General features: G+C 44.2%; 1 protein-coding gene across 2 annotated transcripts in view; it reads left to right on the forward strand.

Annotated features, from left to right (window-relative positions):
• Positions 1-15209, forward strand: part of NHLRC3 (NHL repeat containing 3) — a 72294-nt gene that overhangs the window by 21159 nt on the left and 35926 nt on the right. For both annotated transcript variants that reach the window (XM_073583264.1, XM_073583265.1), the window contains exon 3: positions 7265-7417. In XM_073583264.1, the coding sequence (XP_073439365.1) occupies positions 7265-7417 (153 nt within the window). The remainder of the gene's footprint in view (positions 1-7264; positions 7418-15209) is intronic.

Below are 15209 nucleotides of genomic sequence, written 5' to 3' on the forward strand. Positions count from 1 at the left end.
CATCATGTACGTGTCTGATCAGACAATATGACTACAGTGTCCTATATCCGTCACCAAGGAGGCACGAAATTTTTCAGCCTAAAATTGGTGGAGGCAAGAATCTTCTCTTGAGCAGAGAGGTATCTACTGTCGATATCAGCAGTACATCTAAGGGCATTGGACAATGTGGAGGCAGACTTTCTCAGCAGGAAGGATGTTCATCCCGGGGAATGGAGCCTAGACCAAACAGTCTTTTTGTCTCTGGTCTCGAGATGGAGATATCCCAAGGTGGACCTTTTTGCCAGTGGTCAGAATACAAAGGTGGAAACCTTTTTCTCCCTCAGCCCCACCGACGGAGCGTGGAAAGTAGATGCCTTCTCCCATCCATGGCAGTTCAATCTGGCCTACGCCTTTCCTCCGATTCCCATGATATCGAGAACACTAGAAAAGATACGGGCAGAACAAGTCACTACAATCCTTGTGGCTCCCTTATGGCCGGGGAGAGGCTGGTACGGAGCCCTACGAAACATGGCTCAGGAAGGTCCAATACTTCTGCCCCAGAAGGCCAATCTTCTTCACCAGGGCCCTCTACTGCACCCAGACCCGCGCAAATTGAACCTTGTGGCCTGGCTACTGAAGCCAGAATACTAAATGCTAAAGGCCTATCTGACAAAGTAATCCGAACCCTACAGAAAAATAGGAAATCGGTCACTAATGCTATTTATGGGAAGGTCTGGAAGAAGTTCTCATCTTGGTGCACCCCAAATGCTCCAGATCCCTTCCATCCTAACATTGCACAGATCTTAGAATTTCTTCAGGACAGTCTGGATCTGGGACTCACACCTAGTACCTTTAAAGGTACAGGTGTCAGCCCTTAGTTCATTCTACGACCAGGACCTGGCAAACCATCAATGGATCAAACGATTCATAACTTAATACGTCTAGGATCCGGCCCAGACTTCGTAGCCAGATCCCCCCCTGGGACTTGAACCTAGTTCTCAGGAGCTTGACCAGTGAGCCATTTGAACCACTGTCTTCCACAACTCTGAAAAACGTAACGCTAAAAACCGTGTTCCTGGTAGCAATCACTACTGCAAGGCGCATAGGAGAATTGCAGGCCCTTTCAATACAAGAGCCATATTTAACCATCATGGAGGATAGCATCATCCTGAGATTAGATCCCTTTTTTATGCCTAAGGTAGTCTCGAACTTTCACAGGTTCCAGGACATCATATTGCCTTCCTTCTGTCCAAACCCCTCCAACACGAAAGAAGTATTCCACACCCTCCATGTCCGCAGAGTAGTTCTCTTCTACCTCCAGCAGACGGAGAGTTGGAGGATTGATCAGAATTTATTCATTCAGATTTCAGAACGAAATAAAGGCGGCAAAAAATACAATCGCGAATTGGAGGGATTGGAGAAGCAGGAAGCTCATCTGCATATTTCCGGTGCATTCTGGGAAGAGGAGAAGAGTCGCCTTAAGCTGATCGATCGCTGGGACTTGCCGGGTCTCGTTGTTTGAGGACATTGCAAAACCAGGGATTGGAGAAGCAGGAAGCTCATCTGCATATTTCCGGTGCATTCTGGGAAGAGGAGAAAAGTCGCCTTAAGCTGATCGATCACTGGGACTTGCCGGGTCTCGCTGTTTGAGGACATCGCAAAACCGCGCGCCGCACCCATCATAGACTGCATCTGCACTAGCAATATGGAAGAGAAAAAAATCCACATGGTCACCTGCAACACATGCTACATGTTTACGGATCTTCCGGACCAAAAACTCAACTTTACCTGTCAGAAGTGCAAACTTGTTGCCCTCTTAGAGGAAAAGGTGCAGGGACAGGAAGAAAGAATAGCAACATTGAAGGTAATTAAAGAACATGAGGACTTCTTGGATGAAGCAGAAGCAACCATTCAGGATACGGAAAGTGAGAAAAGCTTCAGAGCCCATACAGAGGCTGAAAAGTGGAGCCATGTGACGAAAAGAAGCAAACGGATCAAGTGGTCATCACCTCCCACACAGCTTAGCAACCAATATGAAGCCCTCATGCTGGAGAGCGAAAATGGCACAGCTCAGGATGATATCGTATCTACAAGAGAAGACACACTATCAACAAAAGAAGTTACTCTGTCAACAAAAGCGGAAACAAATGACACTCAAAAACACTCACGAGTAACAAGCAGTGCGTCCGGAAAGAAAAGAAGAGTGGTAGTTATGGGCGACTCACTACTAAGAGGCACGGAGGCAATTATCTACAGGCCGGACATAACCGCACGAGAAGTATGCTGCCTCCCAGGAGCAAAAATCAAGGATGTGGCCAACAGGATACCAACTATCCTCAAATCCAAGGACGACTACCCTTTCCTACTGATACATGTAGGCACAAACGACACGGCAAGAAATGACCTACCAACTATCTGCGAAGACTTTGATATTCTGGGGAAGAAAATAAAGGAACGGAACGTACAGGTTGTTTTCTCATCAATCCTCCCAGTCGATGGTCATGGCATCAGAAGATGGAATAGGATACTAGAGGTGAACAACTGGCTATGACGGTGGTGCAGGCAGCAAGGATTTGGATTCTTGGACCATGGCGTGAATTACCTCTACGATGGACTTCTTGCAAGAGATGGGATGCACCTCACAAAACCTGGGAAACACACATTCGCCAGAAGACTTGCCACACTCATCAGGAGGGCTTTAAACTAGAAGAAGAGGGGTTGGGAGGAAAAACAGAAGACAAGAACATGCAGCAGAAGGACAAACTAATCAAGGATACTAGATGTGGTAAAGAGGACCAAAGACAGGGTACTCAGAAGGAAGCTAAGAAAAATGAAGCAAAACTTCTTTCCTGCATGCTGACCAACGCAAGAAGCCTGACCAATAAGATTGAAGATCTGGAGTTGGTAATGTATGAGGAAAAATACGACATAGTAGGAATAACTGAGACATGGTTAGACGACAGCTATGACTGGGCGGCTAACTTGCAAGGATATGATTTGTTTAGGAGGGATCGTAAAAAAAGGAAACGGGGTGGAGTCTGTCTATATATAAAGTCCACTTTAAAGCCCACTACCCTGACATAGACTGGGAAACTGAAACCTGCGTATCTCAGAAAGGAAACCAATTTGTCAGTGACCAAGGATAATTATCTGTCACAACTTGTGCAGGGCCCAACTAGAGGGACAGCCCTTCTGGACTTAATTTTAAGCAACAGGCCAGATAGAATAACAGAAGTACAAGTCAATGGGCACCTAGGGAACAGTGACCACAATATAATACAATTCCACTTGTCCTTCAGTAAGGTGCCCAGGAAGGGGATTACAAAAACGCTGAATTTCAGGAAAGCAAAGTTTGATCAGCTTAGAGAGGACCTTCGCCGAAAATAAATGGGAAATATTTAAATCAGTTTTACACACCCACTGCAAGCTAGCCATACCGTACAGAAATAAAAGGGCTAGGAACAGGAGAACACCAATGTGGCTAAATAAGGATGTAAAAAGGGCAATAAATAAGAACAAGGCATTTAAGAAGCTAAAACAAGAAGGCAATGAAGATGCATTAAAAAGATATAGAGAAAAAATAAATTGTGTAAAAAAACAAATACATTAACAAAAGTGGAAACTGAGAGACTCATTGCTAAGGAAAGTAAAACAAACTCCAAACTATTCTTTAATTATATAAACAGTAAAATGATTAAAATTGATGGTGTCGGCCCTTTAAAGAACAATGAGGGTGAAATCCTAGAGCGATGTGGGAAAAGCAAATGTTTTAAATACTTTTTTCTCATCAGAGTTCACACAGGAAAAGGATTTGCCAGGGGAAATGCAGAGTGATAATGTAAACTCCCCATTAAGTATTACCTGCCTAACCCAGGAAGAAGTGCAGAACTGCCTTAGTAAGATTAAAATGGACAAATCACCAGGCCCTGATGGCATTCACCCTCGGGTATTAAGGGAGTTAAGTAATGTGATAGACAGGCCTCTATTACTTATATTTAAAGACTCTATAGAAACAGGGTCTGTTCCTTTTGATTGGCGGCAAGCAAATGTGGTACCAATATTCAAAAAGGGGTGTAAAAGGGAACCTGGAAACTATAGGCTGGTAAGCTTAACATCTGTTGTGGGTAAAATTTTTGAAGGGTTTCTAAGGGACTCCATTATGGAATATCTCAATGTTATAAATGTTTAACTCCATATCAACATGGATTTATGAAGGATCGCTCCTGTCAAACTAACCTGATTAGCTTCTATGAGGGTGTAAGCTCTCAAATGGACCAAGGAGAATCATTGGATGTCATTTATCTCGACTTCTCTAAAGCATTTGACACTGTCCTACATAAAAGATTGGTAAGTATGATGAGAAAGCTTGGGCTAGGGGAAAATGTGTGTAGATGGGTAGGTAGCTGGCTTAGTGATAGAAAACAAAGAGTGGTTATTAATGGGGCATACTCAGATTGGGCCAGAGTTACTAGTGGGGTACCACAGGGTTCTGTATTGGGCCCCCTACTATTTAATATATTTATTAATGATCTAGTGGATGGCTTACACAGTAAAATATCAGTATTTGCAGATGATACAGAACTATGTAAGGTAGTTAACACAAAGGAGGACAGTTTGCAACTACAGACAGATTTAAGTAAATTGGAGAATTGGGCTGAAAAATGGCAAATGAGGTTTAACACAGATAAGTGTAAGGTTATGCACATGGGAAGGAGAAACAGATGCTACAATTACTTACTAAATGGGAAACTGCTGGAGAAATCAGACATGGAAAAAGACTTCGGTATCTTAGTCAATAAGAAGCTAAATTGGAGTGCCCAGTGTCAGGCAGCTGCCACCAAAGTAAATAGGGTCATGGGATGCATTAGAAGAGGTCTGGGGACACGAGATGAAAACCTAATTCTCCCTCTGTACAAATCACTCGTCAGACCACACTTGGAGTATTGTGTGCAATTTTGGACGCCGGTGCTCAAGAAAGACATTACTGAACTTGAAAGGGTTCAAAGGCGGGCTACTAAAATGATAAATGGAGTTGGTTCACTACAATACCCAGAAAGGTTATCAAAATTAGGTCTATTTACTCTAGAAAAGAGAAGACTTAGGGGAGACCTAATATATATGTACAAGTATATCAGAGGGCAATACAGAGATCTCTCCAATGAACTGTTTGTACCAAGGACTGTGACAAGAACAAGGGGGCAGTCTCTTCGTTTGGAGGAAAGACAATTTCTGCACCAGCATAGAAGAGGGTTCTTCACGGTAAGAGCAGTGAGGCTCTGGAATTCTCTTCCTGAGGAAGTGGTGATGGCCAACTCACTGAATGAATTTAAGAAAGGAATGGATGCTTTTCTTGTGAGTAACAGTATAGAAGGTTACGAATAACAGAATATTATAGGTAGATGGTTGACCCAGCTTAGGGGAAGGAATTTTTTTCCCTATGGAGAAAATTGGCTTCTACTCTGTGGATTTTTTGCCTTCCCCAGGATCAACAATGCAGAACAGCTGCACTAAAAATAGGCTGAACTAGATGGACATAAGGTCTTCCTTCAGCCTTCAAAACTATGTTACTATGGATTAAGCAAGCGATCAACCTTGCCTACTCGTCACAGAACGTTCCCCCTCCTACATCGCTAAGAGCCCACTCTACTCGTTCAGTAGCAACATCGTGGGCAGAAAGAGGGATCGCATCTTCGGAGCAGATATGCAGAGCCGCCACCTGGTCGTCTGTCCATACATTCACCAGACATTATAGACTAAATTTCAACAGGATTCTAACGTTTGGCAGACGCGTTCTGCAGGCTGTTATCTCTCCCTAAGAAATTAGTTGTTGGTATTCCTCCGATATGGCTGTCGTGGAAGGTGACTAGAGAAAAGAGAATTAGTCTTACTGGTAATTCGGTTTCTAGGAACCTTCCAACCTTCCACGACAGCACTAATTTCCCTCCCTATCTGATACTCTACTGGATGATTCCTGCACCTTGGTGGTAACTATACATGCTAGTGTGTACAGAAAAAACACTGGAGGTGGTAGGAAGGGGAGGGTTATTTAACCTCTTGTGCATTTCCTGTCCCCCGTCAGGGCGGGGAGACATCCTCCGATATGGCTGTCGTAGAAGGTTCCTAGAAACCGAATTACCGGTAAGACTAATTCTATTTTTAGTGGAAATTTTTTTTTTTTTTTTTGTTCTCACATCTAAATGTTATAAAGTTTCATAAGTCACCTGTAGGTGAAAATGCTCAGTACACCCCTAAACGAATTCCATAGGGGGGGTCTAGTTTCCAAAATGGGGTCACTTGTGGGGGATTTCTGCTGTTTTGGCACATCAGGGGCTCTCCAAATGCAACATGGCATTCACAATCTATTCCAGACAAATAGCTCTTTCCGTTCCGAGCCCTGCCATGTGCCCAAACAGCAGTTTTTGACTACATATGGGGAAGTATCATGTTTGGAAGAAATTGGGTAACAAATTTTGGAGTTTGTTTTCTCCTATTATCTATTGTGAAAATTACAAATTTGGGGCTTAAACAACATTTTCGTGAACAAAATTAACATTTTCAATATGACGATCTAATTTTATCAAATTCTGTGTCTTATTAGTGGTTTTAAAATCCTCAGTTTACCCCTGGATAAAATCCTTGAGTGCTATAGTTTCCTAATTGGTGTCAGTTGTGGGGTTTTCTGCTGATTTGGTACCTCAGGGGCTCTGCAAATGTGACATGGTGCACACAATCTGTTTCAGCCAAATTTGTGTTCCAAAATTCAAATGGCGCTCCTTCTGTACCAAGCACTGCCGTTTGTCTAAACAGAGGTTTCTGACCACATGTGGGGAATCGGCACGCTCAGAAGAAACCAGGTAACACATTTTGGGGTCCATTTTGTCGTGCTACCCTGTAAAAATGGGGCTAAAGGAACATTTTGAAGGTAAAAGTTTTTTTGTTTTTTTTTTTTCCTTCCACTTTGCATTCATTCCTGTGAAGCACCTCAAGGGGTAAAAATTTTGCTGACTTCAGTTTTGAAGTATTTGCGGGGTACGGTTTTTAAAATGGTGTCACTTTTGGCAGAGTTTCCAATATATAGGCTCTTCAGTGGGTCTGGATGTGGCTTGCCACCCTATCTCAGAGCTGAATGTGGTTCTCCAGGTAAGTTAGGTTGGGGACCACTGCTGTATTGTGCCCACTGCTTGTATCCCTGCATCCTCCAGTTGTACTAGAGCCTCAATACTTTTATACACACATAATGGCGTCTTGTATATGATACTCAGTCTTACAACTATATCTCCTATAGGTCCGGGTTAAATCAGTCTTTGATTTTCTACGACTTGCACCAAAACAACTGTACAAACTGGATGCCGCCTGGCCCAGGAACCCCGAGTATATTACAGGCGTGCCCTACGACGTGGCTGTGGATCATGTGAACTCATTGGTCTACGTAGCTCAGGTATTCATTACGTTCTGTTATTTATTAGGAAATCACTGAGGGAACGAGTAAAGCGCAACAGGGTGTTATCCAAATTACAGCGTTGAGCAAAAAGCGGTACTTCTAGCCTGATGTGGTTGTGCGAGGCACAACACTGTAAGGGTTTTAGATGTAGATCTTAGCTGCTGCAGGTCCAAAGGTTGGCGACACCAACATAGTAGTAAAGCACTTCCAAAATTGTGGGTGACCTACCTTGTATCTTTTATTGGATACAATACCAGCAAGTCACCCACAACTTCCCAATTGTTTTACTATTTATGACATTTTTATTGACTCGGTCTATAATACGTAAGAAGAATGTGCAGGAAGAGTGACCGGTTGTGCATTTTTGCTTAACTTCTTGTGACTGTCCTAACGCACTTTACATCCTTGGTAATAACAATCCCTGAGACGTCACAGTGAATTAACAGGGAATTCCCATCTCATACATTTTTTTTTTTTTACATATCCACAGGATATTGCAGAAATTCACAAAGGATTGCAAAAGTATCCACCCCCACCCCAAGGGTTTGTTTTAGTTCATGTAAAGAACATCTACAACTGTGAACTTTTGGTTTTCTATTTATTGTAAAGCAAATAACAAATAGGACAAAATAACTGAAAGTGTAAGGCCTCTTTCACACATCAGGTTTTCGCCGTCGGGCACGATCCGGCGCTTTTGACAGAAACCGGATCCGGCGAAATGCAATGCCGGATCCGGTTTCCCCCCCATTGACTTGCATTTGCGCCGGATCGCGCCGGATGGCCATGCGTTTCATCCGGTTTTCGCCGGATCCGGCAATGTGTCGCAATGTGTCGCGATCCGGCGTCTGGAAAAAACGTCTACTGTAACGTTTTTTGTCTCCGGCGAAAAAGCCGGACACGCCGGATCCGGCGCGTCCGGCTTTTTCACACAATGAAAGCCTATGAGCGCCGCAATGCGCCTGATCCGGCGAAAGCCGGATCCGGTGGCCGGATCCAGTTTTTTTGGTCTGAGCATGCTCAGTAGCTCTGCCCACAAGACATATATAAAAGCAAGACAGTGGGACCCACAGCCACACCCAACATGCCACCCAAGAAAGCAACCAAGCGAAGCAGGAGAAGGCAGGAGACCACTGCAGCACCATCAGCACCACCACCACCCCAAATGGAGAAGCAAATGGAACATGCTGAGGAGGGGAGGCCAGCAGCAGATGAGAGACGGTAATTATCAAATCCCCCATTCCTCCAAACTAGGGCCATGGAATATCAAGATATTCATTGGCCCTTTGTTTCTCTTTATTCAACAGCCGCCAAAGAGATGCAGCAGCAGCAGCAGCAGAAATGGCATCACTGGCAGCAGCAATACCCATAGCCATGGAGTCTGGCCATCAACAGGACAGCACATCTTCTTCTGGGAGCCCTCCCTCGCATCGTCAGCGTTTGACGGTAAGTTTTTATTTCCAAAATCCATCATCTCTGTAATATATGTCTATTCATTGCCTTTTATTTCAAAACAGGAATCACAAGATGAAGAGGAGCTCCCAGAAGAAGAAGGAAGGGGTGGACAGACACTTGGAGTGGGCTCACAATTGGTAAGTTTTTTGCATCAAACGCAGAAACACAACATCACACTACACACAACACATAGAAAACAATGTTCTGCAGACCACACACAGCAAACAAATGCCTACATCCAAAGACATAACATTTTTTGTTTTCTTCTCTAGTCTTCCCAATCTGGTGCTCGGCCAAGAGGTCCTCGCAGTGCCTCCCAGGGTCGTCGGCGACAGCAACGCGGCGGTCACCAGCGTGTAAGTATAAATATTTTTGCTTTTTTTTTTGCACTTTTTATTTCATTTCTTTTGTGGAGGCTAATTATGTTATTTTTGTCTTTTTTTTTAACAGCCTTCACAGCGTGCTCCCGACTCTGACGGTGAGGATGGAGGACTCGATGTGGACCACCTCATCGATCTCGTCAGAGAAAGGGAGCCGTTCTGGAATATGGCTGACCGCCGCCACGCTGACCTTATCGTTACCCGACGACTCTGGGAGGAAATCTGTTCTCTCCTTGTGGGCCGCTGGGAGGACCTCGAAGCTCGGGCCCAGATTAAAGAGCGTAAGTATATACAGTACCGGTTGCTTGATGTAAACCAGTGTTTCCCGAACTCCAGTCCTCGTGGTCCCCACGGATCATGTGTTCAGGATTTCTATTTACTATGGAAATCCTGAAAACATGACCCCTGGGGACCATGAGGACTGGAGTTTGGGAAACACTGATGTTGTATACTAACCACTCCTTTCTCGTTTCAGGGAACAGAATTGTGAATCGGTGGCGGTCTGTGAGGGATCGTTTCAAGAAGGAGTTCAATAAAGAGATGCGGGCCCCGAGTGGATCTGGAGGACGCAGGAGCAAGTACAAGTACGCACGAGCCCTGTCGTTCCTCCGGGAAACAATGCTCACCAGAAGGTAAATATTACACACCACATGTGAAAAAAATGTTAGATGTAACTTTTTTTTTTCAGCCAGGGCCATACCATGTCAGTATTTTAATTGTTTTTTTTTCTCTTTATTCCACAGCACGGTGAGCAGCACTCGGGAGCCTGCACGATTGGACCCTTCTGAGGCGATCCCTGAGGAGACCGGCACCGAGGGACACTTCGACCGCCCCGGTACATCTGCACCTTCCCAGCCTTCCCACACATTCGACCCATCTGTCCCATCCACCAGCACAGGAGCATCGTGGCCGCCTACATTACATGAAGCTGCTGGTGAGGAGATCGCTTTCCCTTTACCCCACCCTTCTGCCCCTGCCACCTCTAGTACACCTGCGGGTACTGGGCGGCAGCGGCAGAGGGGTCAGGAAAAGAGTTATGCGCAAGAGTTCTTGCATCTGAATGCATCTTTCCAGAACTGTCTCAAAGTCTTGTCAGAGCAAATCTCCGCAGGCTTTCAGCAGATCAACTCCAGCATTCTGGAGGTGAAGACACTTCTGCAAACCATGCATTCAGAAGCAAGATCTTCGCCAAACCACACCTTTTTCAGGTCTGTTGTGGAGCGCATGGCAACACTATCTCCTACCCAGCAGATGCATGTAATGCATTCGTGCCACGGTGCTCTACAGCAGGTTACCTCCCAACCTCCACCTCCCACCACTGTAGTTCCTCCACCTGCACCCCCTCCAGCCACTTTCCATCCTCCCCCTCCTATTACATCTGCACCCCCTCCAGCCACTTTCCATCCTCCCCCTCCTATTACATCTGCACCCCCTCCAGCCACTTTCCATCCTCCCCCTCCTATTACATACCAGCAACCTCCCCAGTACCAGACATCTCCCCACTTCCAGCAACCTGCCCCGTACCAAACTCCTTCCCCGTACCAAACTCCTTCCCCGTACCAAACTCCTTCCCCATACAACTTTCCATCAACATCATCTGCTCCTACAGTCCCTGCCCAACCCTCCACTCCACCGCCCACCACCTCTTCTGCCTCCCACATGTCCACCCATTCTGTAGCTTTTTCCACACCTTCACCTCTAACTGTTCCTTCCCCACCACGATCCCAGTCCTCTCTCCACACACCCAGTGTCGAAGTGTCCCGCAGCCCCTCCAGCAGTATTTCCACCCCACAGTACACAGAGTTGTAATGTTTTTTTTTTGTAATAAAAATGCCCATTGGGTTTAAAACCTTTATTAAAAAAGTTTTTTGCACTTTAAAAACATAAAAAAAAAAAAAATTTTAATAAAAGTTAAATTATCGTTTCACAATGGTTGTCTGTCATTTCTTTCTGCGGCGAACTATGTTTAAAAAAAAGGTTAAATACAGGGTATTTCAAAGGTAAAAAGGTATTCAAAACCAGGTATATAACTGTGGGTAAATTTTAGCTTTTTGCCACAGTTGTGTTCCTGGTTGTGTTTGAAGCAAAGTATTTCACCTAAAAAGTTGTGTTTATTGTTGGTGATTTCCTAACAATGTACACAACTTTTGTTAAAAGGTGAAATACTTTGCATAAAACACAACCAGGTACACACCTGTGGCCTAAAGGTAAAAATAGTAAGACCATGACAAGATAGCCAACTTTGGTTGGCAAAGGTATATACTGTTGGTCCAGAAGGTACACAAGTTTAGGGCACAAATCTTTCACACTCTGTCATCCCAGTGTACTCTGCCTTGAGGTGACATAAAGTATAGTGGAAAATTGTCCCTGAAACCGTCACAGAACTTCTAGTGGTAATATTTCCAATGACAACATCCATCTTCGCCAGTAACTTGCTCTTCTCTCCAACCTGCACTTTCTTCTCTACAACCTGTCAAAGAAGGGCTGTAGGAACATGCTATATCTAGTTTTCCAGTAGCCAATCCCGTTCGGAAGGCCAGAAGGGTCAATTTTAAAAACCGGATCCGGCGTAATCCGTCGAAAAACGGATAGAAAAACGGATGAACCGGATGAGACGGATCCGGTTTTGTCTGTCAAGAACAAGACGGATCCGGCAGAAAACCGGATCCGGCACTTCAGGTTTTACAAAACATTTGCCGGATCCGGCATTCCGGCACGACGCCGGATCGCGCCTGACGCCGAAAACCTGATGTGTGAAAGTAGCCTTAGTGTATAAGTATTAACCCCCTATAGTCAGTACTTTGTATTGCCACTGTTTGCGGCAGTTACAGCTGCAAGTCACTTTGCATAAGTCTCTATGAGCTTTCCACATCTGGCCACTGGGATTTTTGCCCATTCCTGAAGGCAAAACTGTTTCAGCTCCTTCAAGTTAGATGGTTTCCTCTGGTGAAAAGCAATCTTGAAGTTCACAGATTTTCAATTGGATTAAGGCCTGGCTAGGCCACTCCAAAACATTTACACCTTTCTCCTTAAACCACTCGAGTGTTGCTTTAGCAGTATGCTTTTGGACATTGTCCTGTTGGAAGGTGAACCTCCATCCCAATCTCAATTCACTGGCACATGTTTTGCTCAAGAATATCTCTGTATTTCATGCCACCCATCTTCCTCTTGACTCGCACCAGTTTCCCTGTCCCTGCTGCCAAAAAGCATCTCCACAGCATGATGCTGCCACCATCGTATTTCACAGTGGGGATGGCGTTCCTGGGGTGAGGAGCTGTGTTGGTTTGGTGTCAGACGTGACGTTTACCTTGGTGGCCAAAAAATTCAATTTTGGTCTCATCTGACCACAGCACCTTCCTCCTTACATTTGGGGAGTCTTCCACATGTCTTTTGGCAAACTCAATATGAGCCTTACAGTTTTTGTGTGTAATTAAAGTTTTTTTTTATGGAGTGTATGGCTTATTGTGGTCATATGGTTAAATATTCAAGTCTCCGCTTGGGAACTCTGCAGCTTGCTGCCTCCCTGATTAATGCCCTTTTTGCCTGAGCTGAGAGTTTTGGTGGGCGGCCCTCTCTTGGCAGGTTTTTGCGGTATCATGTTCTTTCCATTTGATCATAATGGATTTGGTGCTCCGGGGGATCATAAGAAATTGGGATTTTTTTCTTTCTATAGCACAACCCAGACTTGTACTACTCAACAACTTTGTCCTTGACTTGTTTGGAGATCTCCTTGGTCTTCATGTTGTTTGGTTAGTGTTGCCTCTTGGTTAATGGTGATGCAGCCTCTGGTCTTTCAGAAAAAGTGTGTATATACTGACAGACATGTGACACTTAGACTGCACCCAGGTGGACTTCCAGTCACTAAGCATGTGACTTATGAAGGTAATTGCTTGCACTAGTTATTTTTAGGGGCTTCATAGCAAAAGGTGTGAATACATATACACTTGCAAATTTTTAGTTATTTGATCAAATAAATATAATTCATACCTATGTTTTTCTCACTTCACCAACTTAGTGCTGATACATCACACTTAAATCAGATTACCACAATATTTCAACACTGGTTATAATATAACAAATTGGGTAAAAAGCCAAGCCACTGCATAGTAGATGTGATCCAAACAATTGGACCTTTATCTATCACAAGAGCGAGCAGCTGCTGCTGCTATCACTGGAGAGGTGGTCAGACCTCCCTTACAAATAGCAATTTCGACATCTTGCTACCGTCATTTGCGCACAGTGAGCACCGTTCTCCTCCAAACAGATGCATGCATTGGTATGTAGCTGCATCTGCTATACATTTGTGACATGTACAGTACTGGTCAAAACTTTGTACACACTGGTTATAGCGATGTTTTGGGTTTTCTTGATCTAGTTGGAAAGTCCACATTGTAGTTTTGCTGCCTTCAGGCTAAATTGACAAAGGTTCACACATGGAATTAAGGACACATGCAATTAAGGAGTAAAGAAACACAAGTGAAACAAACCAGAATATGTGATAAATCTTAGATTCTGACTCTGATGACTACTTTACTTTACACCCCTTTGGCATTCTCTCAAGCAGCTTCATCAGGTAATGTTACCTGCAATGGCATCCAATGAACAGGTATGCCTCATCAAGAGTTCATTTGTGCAATCTACAGCCTTCCGAAAGTGTTTGTAACCATCAGTTGTGTTTTGGTAATCAGTTCCATACAGTGCTGAGCCCTATCGCAAAATTATTCTCAGCTGGAATATGGCAATAACCACTTAACTACGTAAAGAGCAATCACAGTCCATTATTACTTTGACGTGAAGGTCAGTCAATCCTAAAAATTGCTAGAACCTTGAAGGTATCCTAAAATACATTCATGAACACAGTCTTTTGGTTGGACGAAACTGACCCTGTGAAGACAGCCTGAGGAAAGAGAGAACAAGAATTACCTCTGTTGCTGAGGATAAGCTCTTCAGAGGTGCTAGCTTCTGAAACTGCAATATTACGGCGCCTCCGATAATAGCACTCATAAATGATGCACCGACTTCAAATAGCAGAGAGATCTCAACATCAACTGTCCATAGGAGACTGCGAGAAGCAGACCATTTTGGTCGTATTGTGTCAAAGTAGCCATTACTGAGGACCACAAACAAGAAGAGACTTGTTTGGGACAATTAGCAGAAGGATTGGACACGAGATCAGTGGAAATCTGCGCTGTGGTCTGATGACTCGACATTAGAGATTTTTGGTACCATCCACCATGTATTTGTGACATATGAGAAAATTAAGATGGTTTCTATGTATGTGGCACTTCTGTGAAGCATGGAGGGGGAGGTGTGATGGTGTGAGGTCCTTTGCTGGTTACACTGTGGGTGATATATTCCACAAACTCATGACAAATGTACCCGGCATGGCTACCACAGCATTCTGCATCTATAAGCTTGCCCATGTGGTTTGCATTTAGTGTGACATTGACCCGAAACACAACTCCAGACTATATAATGTGACCAAGAGGGTGGATGGAGGCTGTGTCCGATGACATGGCCTCCGCAATCGCCCAAACTCAACCCATTTGAGGTCTCTTGGGATGAGTTGGACCATAAAGTGAACAAATGCTCAGCACCTCTGGAAACTCCTTCAAGACCGATATGAAGCCATTTAGCTGATTACCTGCTGGAGCTGCGGGAGAGACTGCCAAGGGGGTAAAAAGCTGTCATCAGAGTCTGAATCTAAGGGTTAACACACATTCTGGTTTGTTTTACATCTGCTTCTTTACTCATTGTTTGCTGATAGAGAATAATCAATATAAGTTATCTATGAATTGCCTAGATTAGTAATAATTGTTATTATATATCCGGCTGCATTGCACATTTCTGTAATCAACTGTGCAGAATATTGTGAAAAAACCCTAATCAGCACAGAAACTTGTGGTCTGCCACTGAAGGATGAAACTTATCAGTGTGAGATCAGTATGTTGATCTTT

The sequence above is a fragment of the Dendrobates tinctorius genome, unplaced genomic scaffold (genome assembly GCF_039654945.1).
Source record: "Dendrobates tinctorius isolate UK_male_01 unplaced genomic scaffold, ASM3965494v1 ptg000075l, whole genome shotgun sequence".
NCBI lineage: Eukaryota > Metazoa > Chordata > Amphibia > Anura > Dendrobatidae > Dendrobates > Dendrobates tinctorius.